Raw genomic sequence first — 18,920 nt, 5'->3', positions numbered from 1 at the left:
TTTCAAATCAATGTTACAACAAATAGAATCAGAGCAGGATTATAAAAAACTTCACTAAAATTCATGGGTTTTCAGAGTTATGCTGAAGCTAGGCACTTCTCACAGAATACATATGCAAAAGCAGTAATAAAAGCTTTTCTGTAAACACCACAAGGTTTTTAAGCCGTGATTTAGTTTACCTGAAGTAAGTTTTCTTCTTCACAGAGGTGTTTATCTACCTTCTTGTAGAGATTATCCAAACCCTTCTTCACTTCCTTACCGGGATATTCTTTTATAACTTTACGAAGCTCTTGTTTATTAAAAGCCAGCTGATAGCTTACCTCCTCTTCTCGTATACCTTGTGCCACACGAGCTTCAACACCTTCAAAAAAATGCTAACAAACAATAACAGCCTTAATGATTATCACAAATCTAAACTAATTAACTTAAATTTGACAAGCATATGTGCAGTTAAGTCTTGATTCTGCTTGACAACTGTTGTGTATTCCCCACATTTTTGTTTTTTAATTGGGCATGAGGTAGTGCTCAGCCATAAACATTAAAGCACAGCCCAACAATATAGCACTCCGTAAGTACTAGCATAAAACTGAAATCAATCATTTCTAGAGGCAATCAGCTTTTCTTTGCAACCTTATAACTAATACTGAATCAGCCTCAAAATCCTCAATTAATGAGGCTATAGTCTGGGAAAATACTGGATCTTTCAGATAAACTGAGTAAGCATCTGAATAGGAATTTCTCTACTTCAACTATAATTACACAACAGCAATATTTGTTCATAATTGCCCTCTCTTCTCACTGCCTCACACCAGTTGGTTCAACATAATAAAAATGGAGGTAAATATGCTTATGAACATGCTTTTAGAGCCACACAGCATTAACTTTCTTTATAGCAGCCCATATGGTGCTGTGTTTTGGATTTGTGGCTAAAACAGGGCTGATAACACATCAATGTTTTTGTTATTGCTGAACAGGTCAAACCTGGCCAAAGGGTATTCCATAGCATGCAACACCATGCTCAGCTATAAAAATTAGGGTTAGAGGACAGGGTGGGGGTGGTGTTTGTCATCAAGGTGGCTGTATGCTCAGAAACTGGCTGGGTGTCAGTCTGCTTGTGGAAGGTAGTGAGTGAGTGACTGCCTTTGCATCACTTTTTTTTCCTCTCTCTCTCTCTCCCCTTCACTGATTAAACTGTCTTTATCTCCACCTCCAAGTTTTCTCACTTTTGCTCTTCCTGTTCTCTCCCCCTTCCTGCTTAGGGAGGGGAGAGTGAGAAAGCAGTTAGTTACGTGGCAGCTCAGGTGCTAGCCAGAGTCAACCCACAAGCGGGAAGCAGCAATAAAGCATTTTAATTTTCAAAAAGAGAACACATATTAGACTTTTCAGAAAATGAATGGCTGAAATCCTGCTTACAGAAAAAGCAATGAAGAGTGGGAAACATTCAGGGGGCAGAACTGAGTATGAACTTAAGTTAGCATTCAGTTTAACATTTAATTCAACTTTGGACATACAGAACTTCCCTAAAACTTTTCTTATTGTTGAAGAGTTCAGAAACGACAGTAATTTTCTCTGCAGTTGAGGTAGGGAAATTTATCACAAAGCTCCTGATTACTTTTCCGCTTGCTTTTTCCTTCCTCAAAACCATTTGCTTAAGACACAACTGATGTTTAGTCAGTACTATTCATTGCCATGCAAAATCTGGGGTTTTTTTCCATCCAAGACTGTTACCCTCATGAGTAGAGTACTCTTGCCAGGCATTATTAAAATAATAAAACAGAGATTATGATAGATGCAGTGATAAAGAGCTCAGATAATGCAAACTAAACACTTGAGAAAGACTACTCTGCACCATTTACATGTATATAAACTCAAATATACTTACATTTAATTTCTCAAGAGGCTGTCCGAGTGAGTAGATTACATAAGACTGAAGATGATCAGTGTATTTCTGTTTGGCTTCTTTTTTCTCAGCCTCAAGACAAGAAATTTTCAAGCGAGAAAGTGTTGCAAAAATATGATGGAAGTTCTCCATCATGACCACATCTCTGGGTGTTTTCTGGCTTTCATTAGCTACTTTCTCAACTGAAAGAAAAAGGAAGCAAAATACCAAAAGGACAATCAAATTCAGAAAAACATAACCGATAACCATAATACTGTCAGAAAACGAATTTTGTAACATAAGTAGTAACAGGTATGTACAGGCTTTAAGACCATGAAATTTGTATGCCAAAAGAGTGACATAAAAAGATACAAAATAGTGACTACATACAGTCATTTACGTAAGTGAGAAACAACCCACATTCTGTGGAGGCTTACAAGCATGCTTTCATTATCCCTAATAAATTTCACATGACAAAACTATTTAGGAAAAGTCTCATTCCCCTCTTTGCTAAAACAAAAATCTTCAATAAGGTAGTGGGTTTTTCAAAATGTACTTCCCAGTCTCTCAATTTTTGCTTAGCTTATTAGTTTTATGGTCAAAGTTACTGTCAATCCCCAAATTTAATAATAAAAATGGATAATCCTGCACATAGGTCTCTTACTTTCACACACACACCCCCCCCCCAAAAAAAAAAAACCAAACCCAGGGCAGGCAAAAGAAATTATATAGATCACTCCCTTACTACGCTTAAAAGCAGGCTGAAATAGGATGCCTTCAACAATGAGCTCAATTAAGTCTCTATGCCCATTCATCCATTAATCATTTTGCTGAGAGTACCAGGATGCCCACCATAAAAGTGATCCTGGGCACCAAAGTATCAATAAAGAACACAAATTTCTTTCAGTCAGAACACTGAATTGCAAACTAGGAAGTCTGCTACTGCCAATTTTGTTCTTCCCATGTAACTTTCTAATCACACCCCCCTATTCTACCTGAAGTACTACATCTTTCTGATCTGTTTCAAACATTACTTGTAAATTAATTAAATATCCTACTGCATTAAACATGCTGCTTACATAATTTTGACTTTGTTTCATCTTCACTCTTTACTTCTATCCCTTATCCTCCCCATCACAATTTATTTTTTAAGTTTGCTCTGTACTTGTCTGAAACAGATTTTGTTTCTTCTTCAGTGTTTGACTGGCATAATTTTGAACCGTTTTAAAACATGCTTTTCTAAATTCTTCCTACACTAGTTATGTTCTCATTGTGTAGTTTTGCCTGTCTATTGGTGTTTGCTTAGTTTTATCACTTGAACAGTAAATTCTTAAGGACAGAATAGTTGGGTGCAATCAAATGAAAAACATTTTGAAAATTTTACTGTCCTACCAGCTGGGATGCTCCTTTTGACTACATATGGGTTCTAGTCTACTGTACTATGAAGTAATGTCTCTTCACGATTTCCTAATATGTTCAGAACCACTATACTATAATTTCCTCAAACTAGCTTTATTGCTTCTACTGTCTTCTCTTGCTCAATCTTCCCCTAAAAGAAAGGCAAGTCTCAGTGGTTGGGAATTACTGTACGTGGAGTTGTTTGAAAATCTGCAGGTAAATCAGCATAAAGAGGTCCATCCATCTGTGTCCTCCCCATTTTAAAAGGAAAGGACAATTTTTCCAGAGTTCATTGGCTTGCATATCCCCCCATTTTTGTTTATTTTGTTTTTTTAATGGTAAATAAAACCAGTAGAACAAGGGTGTTGCTGCTGTTTTTCCAGACTATAGCTGAGTGCTGTGTGGTGTTGGGTGGGTTGTGGGTTGTTGTTGTTGTGTGGTGTGTGGTTTTTTTATTTTTTTTATTCCCCCCCCCAGGTTGGACTTGATGATCTTACAGGTCTTTTCCAACCGTAGTGATTCTGTGATTTTTCTGTGAAAATAGGGAGGACCGGAGAGACATTCTGCTGTGTCAGGCTAGGACACAAAGGGCCTAATCTGCCCAGAAAGGGTCAAATTCATAGCCAGAACTCAAGTGATTTATTTTAGACAGGGCTGTGAAGATAAATAGTGTTAGAGCCAAATGCCAGGGATCCCATCCAGATTCATCTCCTCATTTAAGCTACACTAAGGGAGAAAAGACAGAAAACCACTTCAGATTGAGCATGTTGTGTTGCTGCCATCTCCTCTCTCCATCCAGAGTCTTAACCACTCCACTCTGTCTTAACTGAAAGTTACTTTACAGGTATGTATAAAGAGAAATACCTACAATTTGCTCTTAAAACGTGTATTACAATCAAAAGGTTTACACTTCCTCTCCTACCACTAAGATATAACCAAAATTTCAGCACAATATCAGTCACGTGGCTTGCAATAGAGTCTTAATAATCTGTTAATTGGAGCAGAATTATATATAAACAGGAGGAAGCAATCATTTTAGTAACTGTGCCAACCTCAGAAGACCTACCACTGACAAAAACAGCTCTAATAAGTTTTATGTAGGCTTTATCTAGATCTCCTCGTCGTTCTGCATTTTTGAAAATTGATTCAGCAAGGGCTGCAAACTCTTCAAATTCAGCAACAAATGGAAGGATCCCAACTTTACTCTTCTTTGAGATTTTTACTTCATCCATCTGCTTCATTTGGTTACTCTTAAATTTAAAACAAGAACAGATGTTACCCTTTAATGTATGACTCCAGACCATGTAACAACTAGTAAAAGAAAAGAAAAATGCAGACATACTAAAAAACCTGACATTTATTCAAACATGGAAATAATTTTACCTTTCAATTAGTATACCTACTTAGTCTTCCTCCCTTTTTACCCTCAAAAATTTGTTAAGAAATAATTGGAAACAAAAAAGGAAGATGGGCAAGTAAAATCTTCCAGCTTTTATTCTCCTAAGATTACTTACTTAGTATTAAGAAAAAAAAAAAAAACCAAAACCCCCAAACTTACCCACCAGAAACAATTAACAATTTTCATTGTATAATCTAACAAGGAACTTTGCTTTTCTGATTCAGCCAAGCTAACAGTTCCTTTTGCTACAGGAAGCTTCTTTAATCTTCCACTGAAATTTTATTTCTGAGTATAATAAAAAAAAAATCACCTTTAAAATATTTTAAGCATTAAACTCATCAATAATGGTTAGTCTTATTATGTTGGCCTAGAGCCAAATTATATTTATGACAATAAAAAGTTATACCAGCAACTATGTTTTCACTAAACTTGCCATTATTTCATATAATGGTCATATTGTGTGAGCAAAAGGAAGTTTCTGACAGTAGAAGCTGCCTCTCCTACTGCCATAAGATTTGTCATTTTATCTAAACCAGGTTTTTGTTAGATATAACATAGAAATCTCTTCCATGTGTTCAGTTATTTCTATTTGGCATATTATGCTTAAAGGGGAAAAGCAAAACCATCCTAAGTCCACAAGGTTGCATTTTGGTAAATAAAAAAGGCCGAGCGCTATAGTTTACTTGACTGACTTCAGTAATCTCAGAGTACAAGTTTAAACAAACAACTAAAAATGTCAGCTAGCTCACAGCAGTGAATGAGTGGTCATACTTCTTACAAATAGCTAATTATTGAAGAAAACTGGAATGGAGAGGAAAAAGAAACACAGCCACCAATTAGCTTATCTTTTTTTAAGGTTTAGGCAGTAGAAGAGCAATAAAGTTACTAATTTTCACTTCAAATTAAAACTGGGTAGGAGTGGGCTTCCTATATTATAGTTAACTTAATCAGAATAACTAAAGAACTTACAATGCATTTATCAAAGTTCCTTTTGACAGTCACCAAAACATTTCCAAGTGTTGTGCTGAGAAAGGAAGCTGGGTCCACATTTTGTGCTGTCCATACATGATGACTCATCTTAACTAACATATAAAGGGAATTAAAGCTATCAATCTTGTCCCCCAGTGCTATAAGGTTATTCAGCTCAGGTTCAATACAACGGAATATTTTTGTCATCATTTGTCGGATCATGTCCTTCCTATTAAAAATGCATAAGATAAAAATATTACTCTGACAGTTTATTAGGCTATTTTAACATGTTCTTTGATAACATTTTTAAGATAAATTTATTGGCTACAGTAGTCTCATTTGCATTCAACAAGTCTCAATGATTTTCAGAATGCTGCTAAGGGAAGAAGTGCCAGTGCCACACAGTAAAAATCACTAATCACAGGTATAAAATATTCCAAAAAGTATTTTCTGTGCGGAAGCTGCCACGCACTCAAATTCAGAACTTTGCTAAGCATATTTTCCAAAGCATATTTTACATATTACAGCACCTAGTTTCACTTTGCAAACTATTAGAAAATTAAGCATTTTTTTTATACTACTATAGAGACAGAAACATCCATCCTATATACAAAGATTTTTATATTTACTGACACATTTGGTGTCTAGACACAAATGAAGAGTTCACTATTCATTTTCACTAAAAGGGAGCAATTTCTGATTATAGAGAAAAAAGTTTTATATGCCAAATAAATTCACATGTAGGCTTAAGAAGCAATAATACACAACAGCAACACATACTCAGATGATATTGTTTGTGGAACACCAGAAGTATATGAACGAGATAAAGTTCCTCCATCCATTTCCTCCGCTTCATTCTGTAAGAACAAGGAATGTATATACAGGAAGCTGAAGGCTTGTCTCCAATTCTATATTTAAGTGATAAGTATATCTGACAAAAACAACATAATTATGAGCTTTTTTTTTTTCCCCTCTTCTCCTCAAAGTAGCAAATATAGTGGTTTGCAAGGTGCTGGTAGTTTTCTGGTCATGTTCCCCAGAATACAACACTATCCACAATCACTCCCCCATTGCCTTCCTACATGGCATGATGAAGTGTTTATTGTGATCTTATGAGGAAACAAAGCCACGGCAAAAGAAACATGTCAGTCCTTCTTTAATAGATTTTGTATTGGTCAGCCAAAAATAAAAATTTCTGCCAGCTAATGGAGAAAAACAAGTTATTGATCACCTGGATCACGTAACTTCTGAATTTATCTGGCAGTTATCTTTTAAACAGGTCTCTTATGAGGCCTGTTCCATAGTTTTTACTTCAGTGACAGAATTAAGAGTCATACCGTTGTTGTTCCCGGGATGCTCTGATGTTGCTGTAGCTTGAAGAATTTACTAATGAAGTCCTGTTCTGCCAGACACAGAGGCTCTAGTTCACTTAATACTTGCTCGAAAATCTAAAGAAAGCCAAATATTTTATCAACACACCAAATACTATGAACAGTTAGTAATACTAATTTTAATTGTTGCATAGGATTTTATACTTTCTATCTTCAGTAAGCTTTAGAAGGCTTATTTCTACTTAATAGAAATGGAAACAGCTTGTACTTATATTTTTAAAAGTAATACCTGAATCTTCAGCATAGTCCCTTCTCATCCATATAACACTGGGAAGAAAAGAACAATCTATGTTTTTCCACAACTAGAAGTTTTCTAGTCACAGCCTGAGGAAGGACTTTTGTGCTATAATGAAAACATTCGCACTTTAATACTAAGTCATCAGTTTTGCCACCTTCTTTTCTGCCTGGGTTGCTGAGAGAAAGATGACAAAAAAGCCTCAGGGAAGAAAAACAGGTAAACTGTGTACGCAGAAGATAACTGCTATGTAGAAACTTTTTCTACATAGCTATTACAGAAACCAACAGCAGATTTTGTACTGAAATAGAAGTATTCATCATGATTTTTAGATTTATTCTAAAAATTAAACACTATTTTGGCAATAATTCATTAAAATAATTAAATTTTATTAATACAAACTATTGATATTGTTAGTCAGGTATCAGACATACTTGTAATCTGTCATCTTTACACAACACAGAATTTTCTCTGCAAGTATTTAAGCATTAAGACATGCAATAATTTATGTAAATGAAACCAATCTAGCCACACAGTAAATCCACACTACTGAAAATTCCCCTAGGAAAAAAAAAAAAAAAAGAAAAAACTACTAGGTCAGCTCGATAGCTTACAACTCTACATACGTTAGTCACACTCACATATCCCTAGTGAGTGTGAGATAAGTCAGAAAATGAAAAAATTAGCACAATACTTGTGTAAAATTTTGTTAGAAAGCTATCATTTTAATTCTAGACAAGTTGCTACTGCAGGTGTGTAGTAACTATTTCAGACATGTAATATTTCCTGCCAGAAAAAGATTGAGCGAGGATTCAGCAAAGATTTGAAGAAGTCAGAAGAAAAATACTCATTTCCATCAAATAATTCAATAGAGAACAAGAAAATTCTTTTTATCTCTCACTCTGATAACAGCTCCTTTTCCCTCCACAGTACTGAGGAGTTAATTGCACAAGAAGTGAGGAGTACTGTCATTTTTAAAGGTTTAGGAAAAAAACCCAAACCAAAACAAACATGCTGAAGACAGCAGGTTTTTAAACAGATGCTGAGGACACTCCAGTAACAACTTAGTGCCATTGGTTAAAGCTGAAAACTGATGATAACTTTTATGTGAAACCAGTAAAAATAAAATTTTAGCAATTTTAGTCCTGGCTAAAAGATTATGCTTTCTTATCTTTCACTTTTGCTTACCTACTGGCAAAATGCGACAGAACACATGAACATTTGTATTGAGAAAAAAAAAAATCAGTTGAAGAATCCATCACTCCAATTCCTATTTGCTTAAAAATGCATATTGGGCTTAAAATTAGTAGACCATTTTTTATGCTTGATATTCTTTACAGATCACACACAGCATATAAAGGAACTAAATGGAATCTTATAAACAGAGAATAATACTCGGATCTACATATTTCTTAGAAACTGCCTTTATTAGATGTGTGGTGCATACAGAATTTGAAATTAGCTTGTTTTAAGATTTAAATAGTACAGATTTGTAAACTATGTAAGAAGGATATGCAAGATGCTTCTAATACAAAACTAAGCAGGAATCCTATGCAACGTTTTGGCTTTACCTTATCAAATTTTGTTCTATCAGCCACATCAAGGTCAGAGGCAGACATGTTTCCCATATCCAACAGTGAGGATGACTGAGACCTACGGTTTCCTGAACTCTGAACAGAGAGTTTATTTAGGCTAGAAGTAGAGCCAGTCAATTTTCCAGAACTTCCATGAAGACCTGTGAAATAAAGACACTATGAAGGCAGGAAGCAAAAGCAGAATAAAATACTCAAGAACAGGTTCATTACAGAATGTATGAGATCAAGAGTTACTAGTAGTCCTACATGAAAATCAAACTACTCAATTTTTGTGTAAGCTGCAAATGCTTCTGCTATAAACACATTCTTTTCTTGTTATAAGGTAACTGAAATTCAGCAAGTTTCAAAGTACAGTGTAGCTATATAAGCCCTTATTGTAAAGTATGGAAAAAGGTATAAAAGGAACAAAACTGTGAAATATAGGAACATGGGGATAAATACTCTCCTTGAAAGCTTGGAAGCAAAGACCAATTATGATCTTTGTGAATGTACTTTGGGCAAAGGCTGCCACAAGCAGAAGAATTAATCCACAAGAGGGAAAAAATTAAAAAGCTTTATATACACAGGCACTTTTTCCATCTTGAACTTGATCTTCCTGCTGTTAACATCCTTTTGTCTATGTAGTTTGCTCCAGCTATTTTGCTGGATCTACAATCCCATGGTAACTCTACTGTTAATGCTACCCGCTCCTTTTGATCATAATTAACATTCAGACATATCTCCCTGATATTGTGGGGCCTTCTCCTAGGTGAGGAGCATATCTTTTTATTTTTTCCTGAATTTTCAGAAATGTTTGAACAGGTTGGAGAAAACTAGTAGAAAAAAGACCAAGAAATCATCAATATTTGACCCTGATGTAAACTTCTCGCATCTCAACCACAAAGAAACTTAAAAGCAATCCTGCAAGTTTCATTTAACTGCTATGTTGGTATCTAGTCTAGGGACACAAACAAGACAAAGTCTGTAGATCTAATAAAAGTTATTACCTCAACCTACCGGAAGAGTTGGAAAACTACGACAAGCTCTCAGGCACAAAAGTATTTTTTAGATTAACTAGTAGCATGGGAAAACCAAAAGATGTTGCCTTTAACTGCAAACCTTCTCAACTTCTATGTTGGGGCATTTTGAGCCATGCTTCATTTTTGCTTTGCAAAAACAATGACTCTGCTAATGCTTATTTCATTTTGAACAGAGTACTTCAGTGTTAGGTAGATTTTCTATGATGCAGCGCTACATCTTTACATTGACACACATGCATTGACAATACCAACTAATGCAACTAGTTATACTCACTCTCAGTTTCCTGTTTGACAGCACTTTCTTTTCGAGGCAGTGTAGCTGGGATGGATTAGGTTGCAAGCATCAAAGACAAAGACAAGTTAAAATGCAGTTTGCACAAACCATGCACAAGATGCAAGTTAAGCTCTAACTGGAAAGAAACATGCGGAGAACTGTAAGCAGCAAGTAACTACATTGCAAACACATTTAGTTGGAGAGGTACTATTCTAGAAATTCAGTATCTAAGCTACATGGAAAACAGAGTAAGTTTTAGGTATTAAACTTTATTTTTTCTTTCATACAGTGTGTTCAAAGAACACATTTGGTAACGTATATTTAAAGTTCTCCCAAATTGAGAAGTCCATTAATTTAGGGTTTTACTTGTCAGAGTTTATATTGCAAAAGACTTAGTTTCCAAGATCAATCATCATATCAATACTAGACATGAAGAAATTAAAACGTATTTATGTAATTTTGTACTGAGTCCACCTCTTCAATTTAAAAAACACACACCAATACTGCAAAATCATTCATATCGACAGTAAGACTGGCTAACCTTTTCTGTTGTTCGCAAATCAGGATTTTTACATAAAAAAGACATCTTTTGTATTCATGCTGCACCAAAAATTGATGACTGCAAATTTGGAGAGGATGAAAACAATAAATATATAGTAAAAAAATTTACAAGGTGTTTTTTTGTTTTTCCTGGGTTTTTTTGCAGAATAAAACAGTTTCCTCAAGTGGACTTCAGTATGAAATTTAGAGTAAATGGGCATTTGTAGTAATTAGAGAATCCCTAACCAGTAAAAGGCATTTGCATACATACACTAAAAGCAGTATGTGGTATTAATAAGATCTTGATGAGGATGGATGCTACAAGCCCCCCAAAAATGGAGCAGTCAAGCAGAACCTACTGTAATAGAATGAGTAAATACTTCTAAATGCCACAAACACGTCTTAAATACCAGATGTTCTCAAGTAGGCAACGCTACTGACAATTATAACATCAAACTCAAATTTAATTCCAGCCTAGTTTTCAGATCTTGGGGGTTTTGGCAGTTTTTGAACAAAAAGGTTTAGGCCTGATATATTTGGCATATGCATCTGTCATGCATCGGTCCCACTTCATCATCCTCAATTTCCAAACACACAGGACTATATTACAGAATGTGAAGAACTACAGGCAAAGATCAGGCCCTGGACAATCAGGGGAGCCACAGTGGCTTTTGCGAAGCCACATCTTATAAACATATGACAGTAGTAGCACTCTTTCCCACATTGATTTTATGGTATTTAAGTATCAAAGTCTTGGCTTCATCAGAAAGAAAGAAAAAAGAAAAAACAGACTACTTAAGACAAGTGTGAATGCTCACGACCCAGATTTTTTTTGCCATAAAAATGCAGACAAAAAACTTTGCACTAGCACAGAATGCCAGAATTCTCCCAGCATCCCCTTGGCATTTGAGGCATCCAAACAGCAGTGCTATTCCCAAAGCACAGAAAAAGGCAAGAACACACACCAACACAGCTTGGAAACAGGTCATCTTTAGTGTCTGAGTACAACTGGAGCATTATGCACCTACACTATTCCTTAAATAAGTTTACCATTAAAAAGTGATGTATTTTGAATTAATGTGCAACTAGTAATAGTACAACCACTACCTTCAACATAGAAGCCTTTGAAATTACACACTGTTATAAGCTGTTAAAAAATAACTTGATATTTAAATGGTGAAATGAAATCCTATTTATATAAGGAACAGCTTTTTAAACACAAGTAATTTGCTTTCCTTCTTTATAAGATTAGTACTGAGGAGTGAAGTTTTTTTGATCTAATTCATTGTCAAACTTGCTTGTGGCCTCAGATATGTGGCCATTGATAACCATTATTTAACGGCTTAATTACCATTCGTAACAATAATTCTAGGACAGTCCCCACTGGGTACAGCTTCCAGTTTTGGCTTTGTGATTGGTTCCTACCAATTTTCAGGGGACTGGGCACTTGGGTCAGGTTTTGCATGTCAGTCATTCACCAGCAAGAATCAAACATAAACATACTCTTTGTATGATTGTGAAAATGTAATACTACAAAAGAAATCAAAGACAACTAACTAGTTAAGGAAACCTTTGTTACTCTCCTCCTTGACTATTCTGTGCCAAGTTCAAACATGCTTGAAGTTTGCACAAATACAAGACAGAAGCCTTCAAGGTGCAGCTCTTACGCTTATGAATTGAAGGACTTCTTCCTCCAAAATGCCTGATCACTCCATAACATTTACAGAAGTTAGGAAATTGCTACAAAATTGTCTCCTCACAAATGCAAATCACAAAAGAAGTGCCAGGATAAAGTGTTTAGAATGTTTTAGAAATCAGTTTATATTAGGATAAACAGTTTTGTTCTTGAAAAATCTTTTCAAGATTTATGAATTTAACTGTTCTGACCATGACACATCATGGCACCACTTGCTCTCCATGACCAACAGCTTGCCAAGACTTATCTTTGCAGCTTCCCCCTCCCTCAATTGAGCCTCACCACTCTCCTGCTTTCTTCCCTTCATTACCTTTTTCTGTTCTCTACCATCAAACTTCAAAGCATAAGTTCAGGACCCAAAATAGGCTTGACAGAACTTACTAGTTAAAGCTGCACATCATTTCTGAATTTAGAATTTGGAAACTGGTGAACTGTGGCAAATAAAAATATTTTAAACAAGTTTTGAAACAGTACACTTCAAAATATAGAATAATATGTAAATAATATGTATTTACCAATATGTAAAACACACCTATATCACTGTTGCTTTCTAAGCATTCAGGTTGTATTTTTTTAAAGTTTCACTTCCATACTCACGCTAGACTATTTAATCCTAGTGGGAATACATAACCCCTTAAACAGGAAGGCCTACAAGTTAACAAAGTATTATTTCTAGTCTCAGACTACATAGGTAAATCCCACTGAAAACACAATGAAATACACAAGTTTCCTTAGGCAGAATTAGCATTAAAACTAGCTTCTTCAAAATCCACCCAAAACATTAAAAGCAGAAGTAAAAGCAGAAGGAACACACACACATGCTGCTCAAGCTTTCTTTAATTACAAAAGCTGATTTTTAAAATTTGTTCCAGTAATAAAGCAGGATAATTCAAGTAATAAAATATTGTTGGCAGTTTGTTAAAAACTGAGTGCAGATTTGAAAATCTGAGAAATACCATATTTTATCCTTCTATCTTGATCAATTTCATAAGATTTCAGTTGTGCTACTTTGGCCTTGTGGAAGTCAGAAGTTTTACCAATCATATTTTTCATCCAACTTCTTCCACCTTGCCAAAAGCAAACAATTTTAAACCATTATAAAATAGGCCCTAGATGTTGTAATGAGTATTTTATAAGCAAATAGTAAGATTCAAAACAAGATACACTCCTCCTGGAAGCTTACCAAACTTTTTTCCTTCTCTGGTTGTGCCCGTCATCTTGATCTTAGCAACTTCAAAGAAATCTTTTATTTCCCTTTCATACAGTCGTGATAAATAATCCATATAATTCTTAAAAGAAAAATGTAAAGTTAGTTAACAGGTATACATATTGACTTTGTTCTATTACAGTTAAATAGATCAAACACCAGCAAGTATACAAGTTCTACTAAATAACAAACTGGTTTGGACAATATATGTATTTATATATTTATGTAGCATGCACAAAATATATTCATTATATTTAAGCAGGTTATATTAATTTCCCTAGTGAGTTCACTGAGCAGTCAGAAACTGCTACTTCTCCTCCATAAGGAAAGATATGCAATGTGGTACATACAAACAGAATTACTAGTGGTAGAGCATCATAGAATTCAATTCAAGGGCAGAATAGAGAGAATTCAGCACCATTCTCCATAGCCTCTTTTACTAAACTCTTATTATGCCCAAAAAAACCCAAACAGGATGCCATTCCTACATGTCTTCCTGAATATGTGACCTCCTTTATTACTATTCTCACAAGGAAAACAAAAGACCAGAAAACTTCGGGAGGCACAAACTCTGTGTGCCTACTTACTATAAGATTCAATCAATCCCAGAATAATTTATTTGCAACCCTGCCAAAATAAGCTCAAGTTTTAAAAGTCAAGAGGCACAACAACTGAAATAAGCTTGAAGATTATCTGGTTTATTTAGATTTTTAGTATAAATGTTATAATAGTATTTTATTTATCAAAGATCACCTACGAATTTTTTTTCCTTTGTTCTTCAAAATGTTGTTACTTACACATTTATGTATTATGTGTGCCAAGTTTCTCAATGTTTTATTAGAAGATCACAAAGATGTCAACCATTCATTGACTATCTGCCTTACACTGAAGGCAAAAGAACAACTATTTCAAAGCCATTTTAAGAGTAATTTAAATCTTCCATCGCTGAGTTTAAGAATGACAGTACTTTAATAAAAGAAGACTTATTCTGCAAGGACTAACTTTCCCTTGACTTCTCTCTAAACATTTTCTACACTTCTGTAGTAATTTTTTCACTCCACGTCAGTTTTAAACAACGTAGTTGAAATTTACCTATATACAAAGCCAAAACATTTTGATTTAATCTACTTTTACAAGAGACCTCTGAAGTTTCTGATATTCCCAAGTGAAATGAAGGTCTGTTGAAATAACAAGCACATCAATATGAAAATAGCTTAATTTTTTTTCTTATTAGACTGTAAAATGGCAAACTTATTTTACATAAACGTTAAGATTAATATCTTATGACACTTCAGAAGAGAAACATAGAATCTTGGAGAAAAAAAAATACAGGATACAACAAATACCAAAAAATGAAGTTTTTTTCCAAAGAGGAACAAGAACAGAGGAGCAGTGAATGAAATTTAATGTAAAAGAATAGTAAAAGGACATGCACATAGACACAGGCAATTCTTTTGGCTCTCAAAAATAGTATATTATGTATATTCTCTAGCATCATTTCAGCACTTCACATACCTTCGTTAGCCCTTCATACTTTCCATAGTCTGTGTTCTTGAGCCAGTCCATCAGTTTAGCATATCGAAGTAAATCTCTGTGAAACGGATGGTGATTGGGTAATGTCAATTCAGCAGAGTGCTGGGCAAGAGTAGAACTCTGATCATGACCCTTGGTAAGAGAAAGTATTAAAAGTAAATTTGGAAGCACTATACAGATGTACTAGAAGTTTTCTGAAGAACTTAAAACAAAGACAGCATCCCATTCAGACAAATAAAAAAGCATCAAAATATCTTGCATAGAAACAAAGTCTAGAGACACAGACTGAAGAGACACCTAACATAATACGGACACTAAGATATTATAGTTGTGGCAAGTAACACATCTTAATAAGCTTGTTCATTGTAAGGCTCTTGCTGTTTACCACTTTGCCTTCAGGGTGAGACAATATGGCATTTTTTGCAAGAGAATGCAAGGTACAGCTGAGTGAAGATGTAATGACAAGTGTTCAACTGTTTCTGAAAAATTCTAAGAGATTATTACATTTCTCTAAACAAAAAAAAATATCCATAGCTGCTTCTTTTTAAAGATGTTGTTCCTATATACCATAAGACATCAAGGCCCCAGTCAATGGGAGGCCTAGGTGTTAACGATGAGCTTTATGCTACACCTCTGAAAATCTGCTCCAATTCAACCCACTTCAGTCCACTTTGGCCAAGCCTTGGTCAAGTCTTAAAAACATCAGTTCACACACATTCTCTCTCTCCCTCCACACAAATGTGGACACAGACACACTTTCAGTAAACATTTACTAGAGTTAAACAGTTTACAACATGCAGCATAAACAAATCCATCTAACAGCAAGCTACTAACTTCACGCTCCTCCTTTTCTCTAGCTTATCCCCTGAAAAACACACTCTCCTTTAAGTGAAGATCACATCATATTGCTTGAACAACATATGATTTAAGTTTTTTAACTTTTCACTTGCTTGAACTCACAAGCTTCCCGGGCAGTTCAAGAAGCAAGCAAGGGTAACACCACAGTTCAGTCACGTAGCAGAACACACAACCATTAGCCCTGGGTTAACGGAAGGGAGGATGGAACTTAATTTCCAAAATGGCTTTGTAAAGTCTTTTTTACCAGGCTTGCAATAAATACAGCAACAGACCTTGATCTTAAGTATAGTTTGTGCCATGGCAGCACAAAAAGATTGTCCTCATTGGTCTCCAATTCCTGTAGCATAACATGCAGGTGGTTTACATAGGTCAATGTCAGCCCCTGACAGAGGAAGCATTCCTGGACAGTTCTGTCTTGGATATGACAAATTGGCAGAATATAAGCTATACAGTTTAAAACCTGCCTTTGCATGTCTTCAAGTTGGAATGAAATTAAACTAAAGCAACTTTGGCTCACCCTTCTCTATTGTATTAAGTACCAATCAGTTCAAGTCTTCGGTTAAAAAAAGCCCTAAAAGCTTCCACAATACATTTGCAGGTTTTTGTTTTAAAAAAATGAAGATATGAGTCTTGGTATTATTTGCAAAAGGCTAACCGTTACCAAGTAACACAATGTGAACGTGCCAGCTTCTGAATAAAGCTGGAATGCTTTTTTGTATCCAACATGAACATGCTCTTACTTTAAGTCCTGGTCTCTTAACTACATAAACTGAGAGACAAATGGACCCAAAGAAACAAGTCCTAGGCAACTTCATTCATTTATTCTCACAATGTGGAAGGGTTACACTGTTGATTTCCCTTCTAAAAGCAATTTTGTAGTCTTGACTCCAACAAAAAGCTAACTTTGTGAAGTGTAATTATTGCAACATATAATTTGGAATTGGAATCCAGCCAGCATTAGCCACACAGCTACTCATGTGATTATTGAGGTCCTACTCGATACTGTGTGTACTTATGGGCATGCACATAGCAACTATTTTCAACAGATCTTTGATATGCTTCTATAAACACTAGACATAGAAAACCATTTACGGTTCTCTCTCCCATTCCCTGGTGTGCAACATTCCTACAGCATGCATTTTAATGTTCAAGTTCATTATAGTTTAAGATAATTTACCTGGTGGTTTTCACAGCTTTCTTCAACTAAGTCAGTCCAAAGGCTAGTTCATATTACTGATAGGAAATACTCAGCTATCCAAATTTTTATTGCTTCTCATCTAACAATTTTACTTACGCCCCTTTATTACACACAACTTTTTATTTTTGCTTAGTAGTTGCATTCTTCATAAAGCTAGATGACAAATCCTCTCCCAAGATAAATTTCTCTCTCCAAGATAACTTTTTCCACAGGACTAATAATTCTGGCTGTCCTAAATTATGTCCTGTTCAAGTCTGCTCCAAAACATTACAGAGCTTCTAGATGTACCTTCTCCATCTAATTAACAGGCTTCCTCTCACTATATATACATTTATACTAACTGTTACCAAATGATACTGCAAGTTTGTTATTTAACTATTTCATAATTTCAAAGCTTCAAACTATTTCATATTTCAAAGGCAGAAAGCCCAGAGCTGCCTTTTAATTGAATACTGAATCTGGTTGTTAAAAAAAAAAAATCTTTATAGTTATAGACACACAGTAAAGTTAATCAAATATTAGGACACAATAAAGACAGCTATATTAACTGTTAGTAACAGTTACTGTAAACAGTTTTTAAACACTGCAGTGAACAGCAATCCAAAGTTGCATTTCTGTTTAAAACTTAAAATTTATGCTCATTTTTATGTAAAGGAGATGAAGCGCTTTAATATCTTACAAAAGTAGCTTGAATCACAGCATTGGGTTTGTTTGCTTTTTTAAAAAAAAGAACAATTTAATACTTTAAGATAATATATTTAGGCTGAAATATCAATGCAACTTTGATTTTCCATCTAATGAGATCCAAATCAGAATATGTCTTGCTTGTATTAGCAGCTGTCTAGACAGCATGTTTTCATTTGCCATTTTAATTTAGAAATCTTTATCTGCCTTAGTTTTTTCTGAAGTGCTTTATTTTTTTAAAGAAACATTCTAAACAAATAATGCAACTCTTCAGATGTTAAAGGTAACAAAGTATTCCAGTTAGACTTTTCAAAAACATGGGACTGAGAAATTGCTACATTCTATTCATCAGACTAACAAAACAAGGTCATTTTGGTAAGATAACAAAAAAATCTGTTATACCTCCAACACTTGAATCGGTACCTCAAAATGAAGTACACAAACTTTTATTTTTCTTTTGCAACAAGCAAAAAAGCTTAGCAGAGGCTCATCTCTTGCAGTTAATGAATTCTTCCTTCTTAACCTTACAGCGAGGTCATATTTTTTATCTGCTGATTAATACCTCACACCTAACAGCGGGCCAAAACTTTTCAGAGGGCAAGTTTATATGAAAGACAACGTGAGGCCACTATTAGTACCAGAATTAAAAAAAATAAAATTAAAAAAGATTTAAAAATTGCAAACTGGTATTAGCATTCTCAATAGCACTGAAAAGTCCCCTTCAAAGTATTTCATCTAATACACATAGTATTACATAGTAATAATAATCTCTTACCATTTTTAAAAATAAAATCCTCAGAACAGAACATCAGAAAAGGCATTCTGTTAAACAGCCATTTTCATATGCAAGTCCAATAGTCAAACTTTGTGAATGCATTTACACAGGACTTGCACAACATAGATTCTACTTGCTCACTTAGAGGCCAGGACACCTAGTCTGTGCTCAGTTTTTCAAAATATGAAAAGTAACATGAGAAACATACCCTCTTAAGAACAGAAACTAAAGCAAAAAAATTTAACATGCTGTAGAACTGGAATTCTTCTG

General features: G+C 34.9%; 1 protein-coding gene across 2 annotated transcripts in view; it reads right to left on the bottom strand.

The window, feature by feature from the left end:
* Window positions 1–18,920, bottom strand: part of EXOC1 (exocyst complex component 1) — a 32,947-nt gene that overhangs the window by 1,285 nt on the left and 12,742 nt on the right. For both annotated transcript variants that reach the window (XM_059817744.1, XM_059817746.1), the window contains 9 exons: window positions 15,118–15,267; window positions 13,579–13,684; window positions 8,843–9,006; window positions 6,983–7,093; window positions 6,426–6,502; window positions 5,646–5,874; window positions 4,344–4,527; window positions 1,883–2,082; window positions 180–374 (listed from right to left, as the gene is read on the bottom strand). In XM_059817744.1, the coding sequence (XP_059673727.1) occupies window positions 180–374; window positions 1,883–2,082; window positions 4,344–4,527; window positions 5,646–5,874; window positions 6,426–6,502; window positions 6,983–7,093; window positions 8,843–9,006; window positions 13,579–13,684; window positions 15,118–15,267 (1,416 nt within the window). The remainder of the gene's footprint in view (window positions 1–179; window positions 375–1,882; window positions 2,083–4,343; window positions 4,528–5,645; window positions 5,875–6,425; window positions 6,503–6,982; window positions 7,094–8,842; window positions 9,007–13,578; window positions 13,685–15,117; window positions 15,268–18,920) is intronic.

Source organism: Gavia stellata, chromosome 5 (assembly GCF_030936135.1).
Source record: "Gavia stellata isolate bGavSte3 chromosome 5, bGavSte3.hap2, whole genome shotgun sequence".
NCBI lineage: Eukaryota > Metazoa > Chordata > Aves > Gaviiformes > Gaviidae > Gavia > Gavia stellata.
This window is presented reverse-complemented; position numbering and strand designations above follow the sequence as displayed.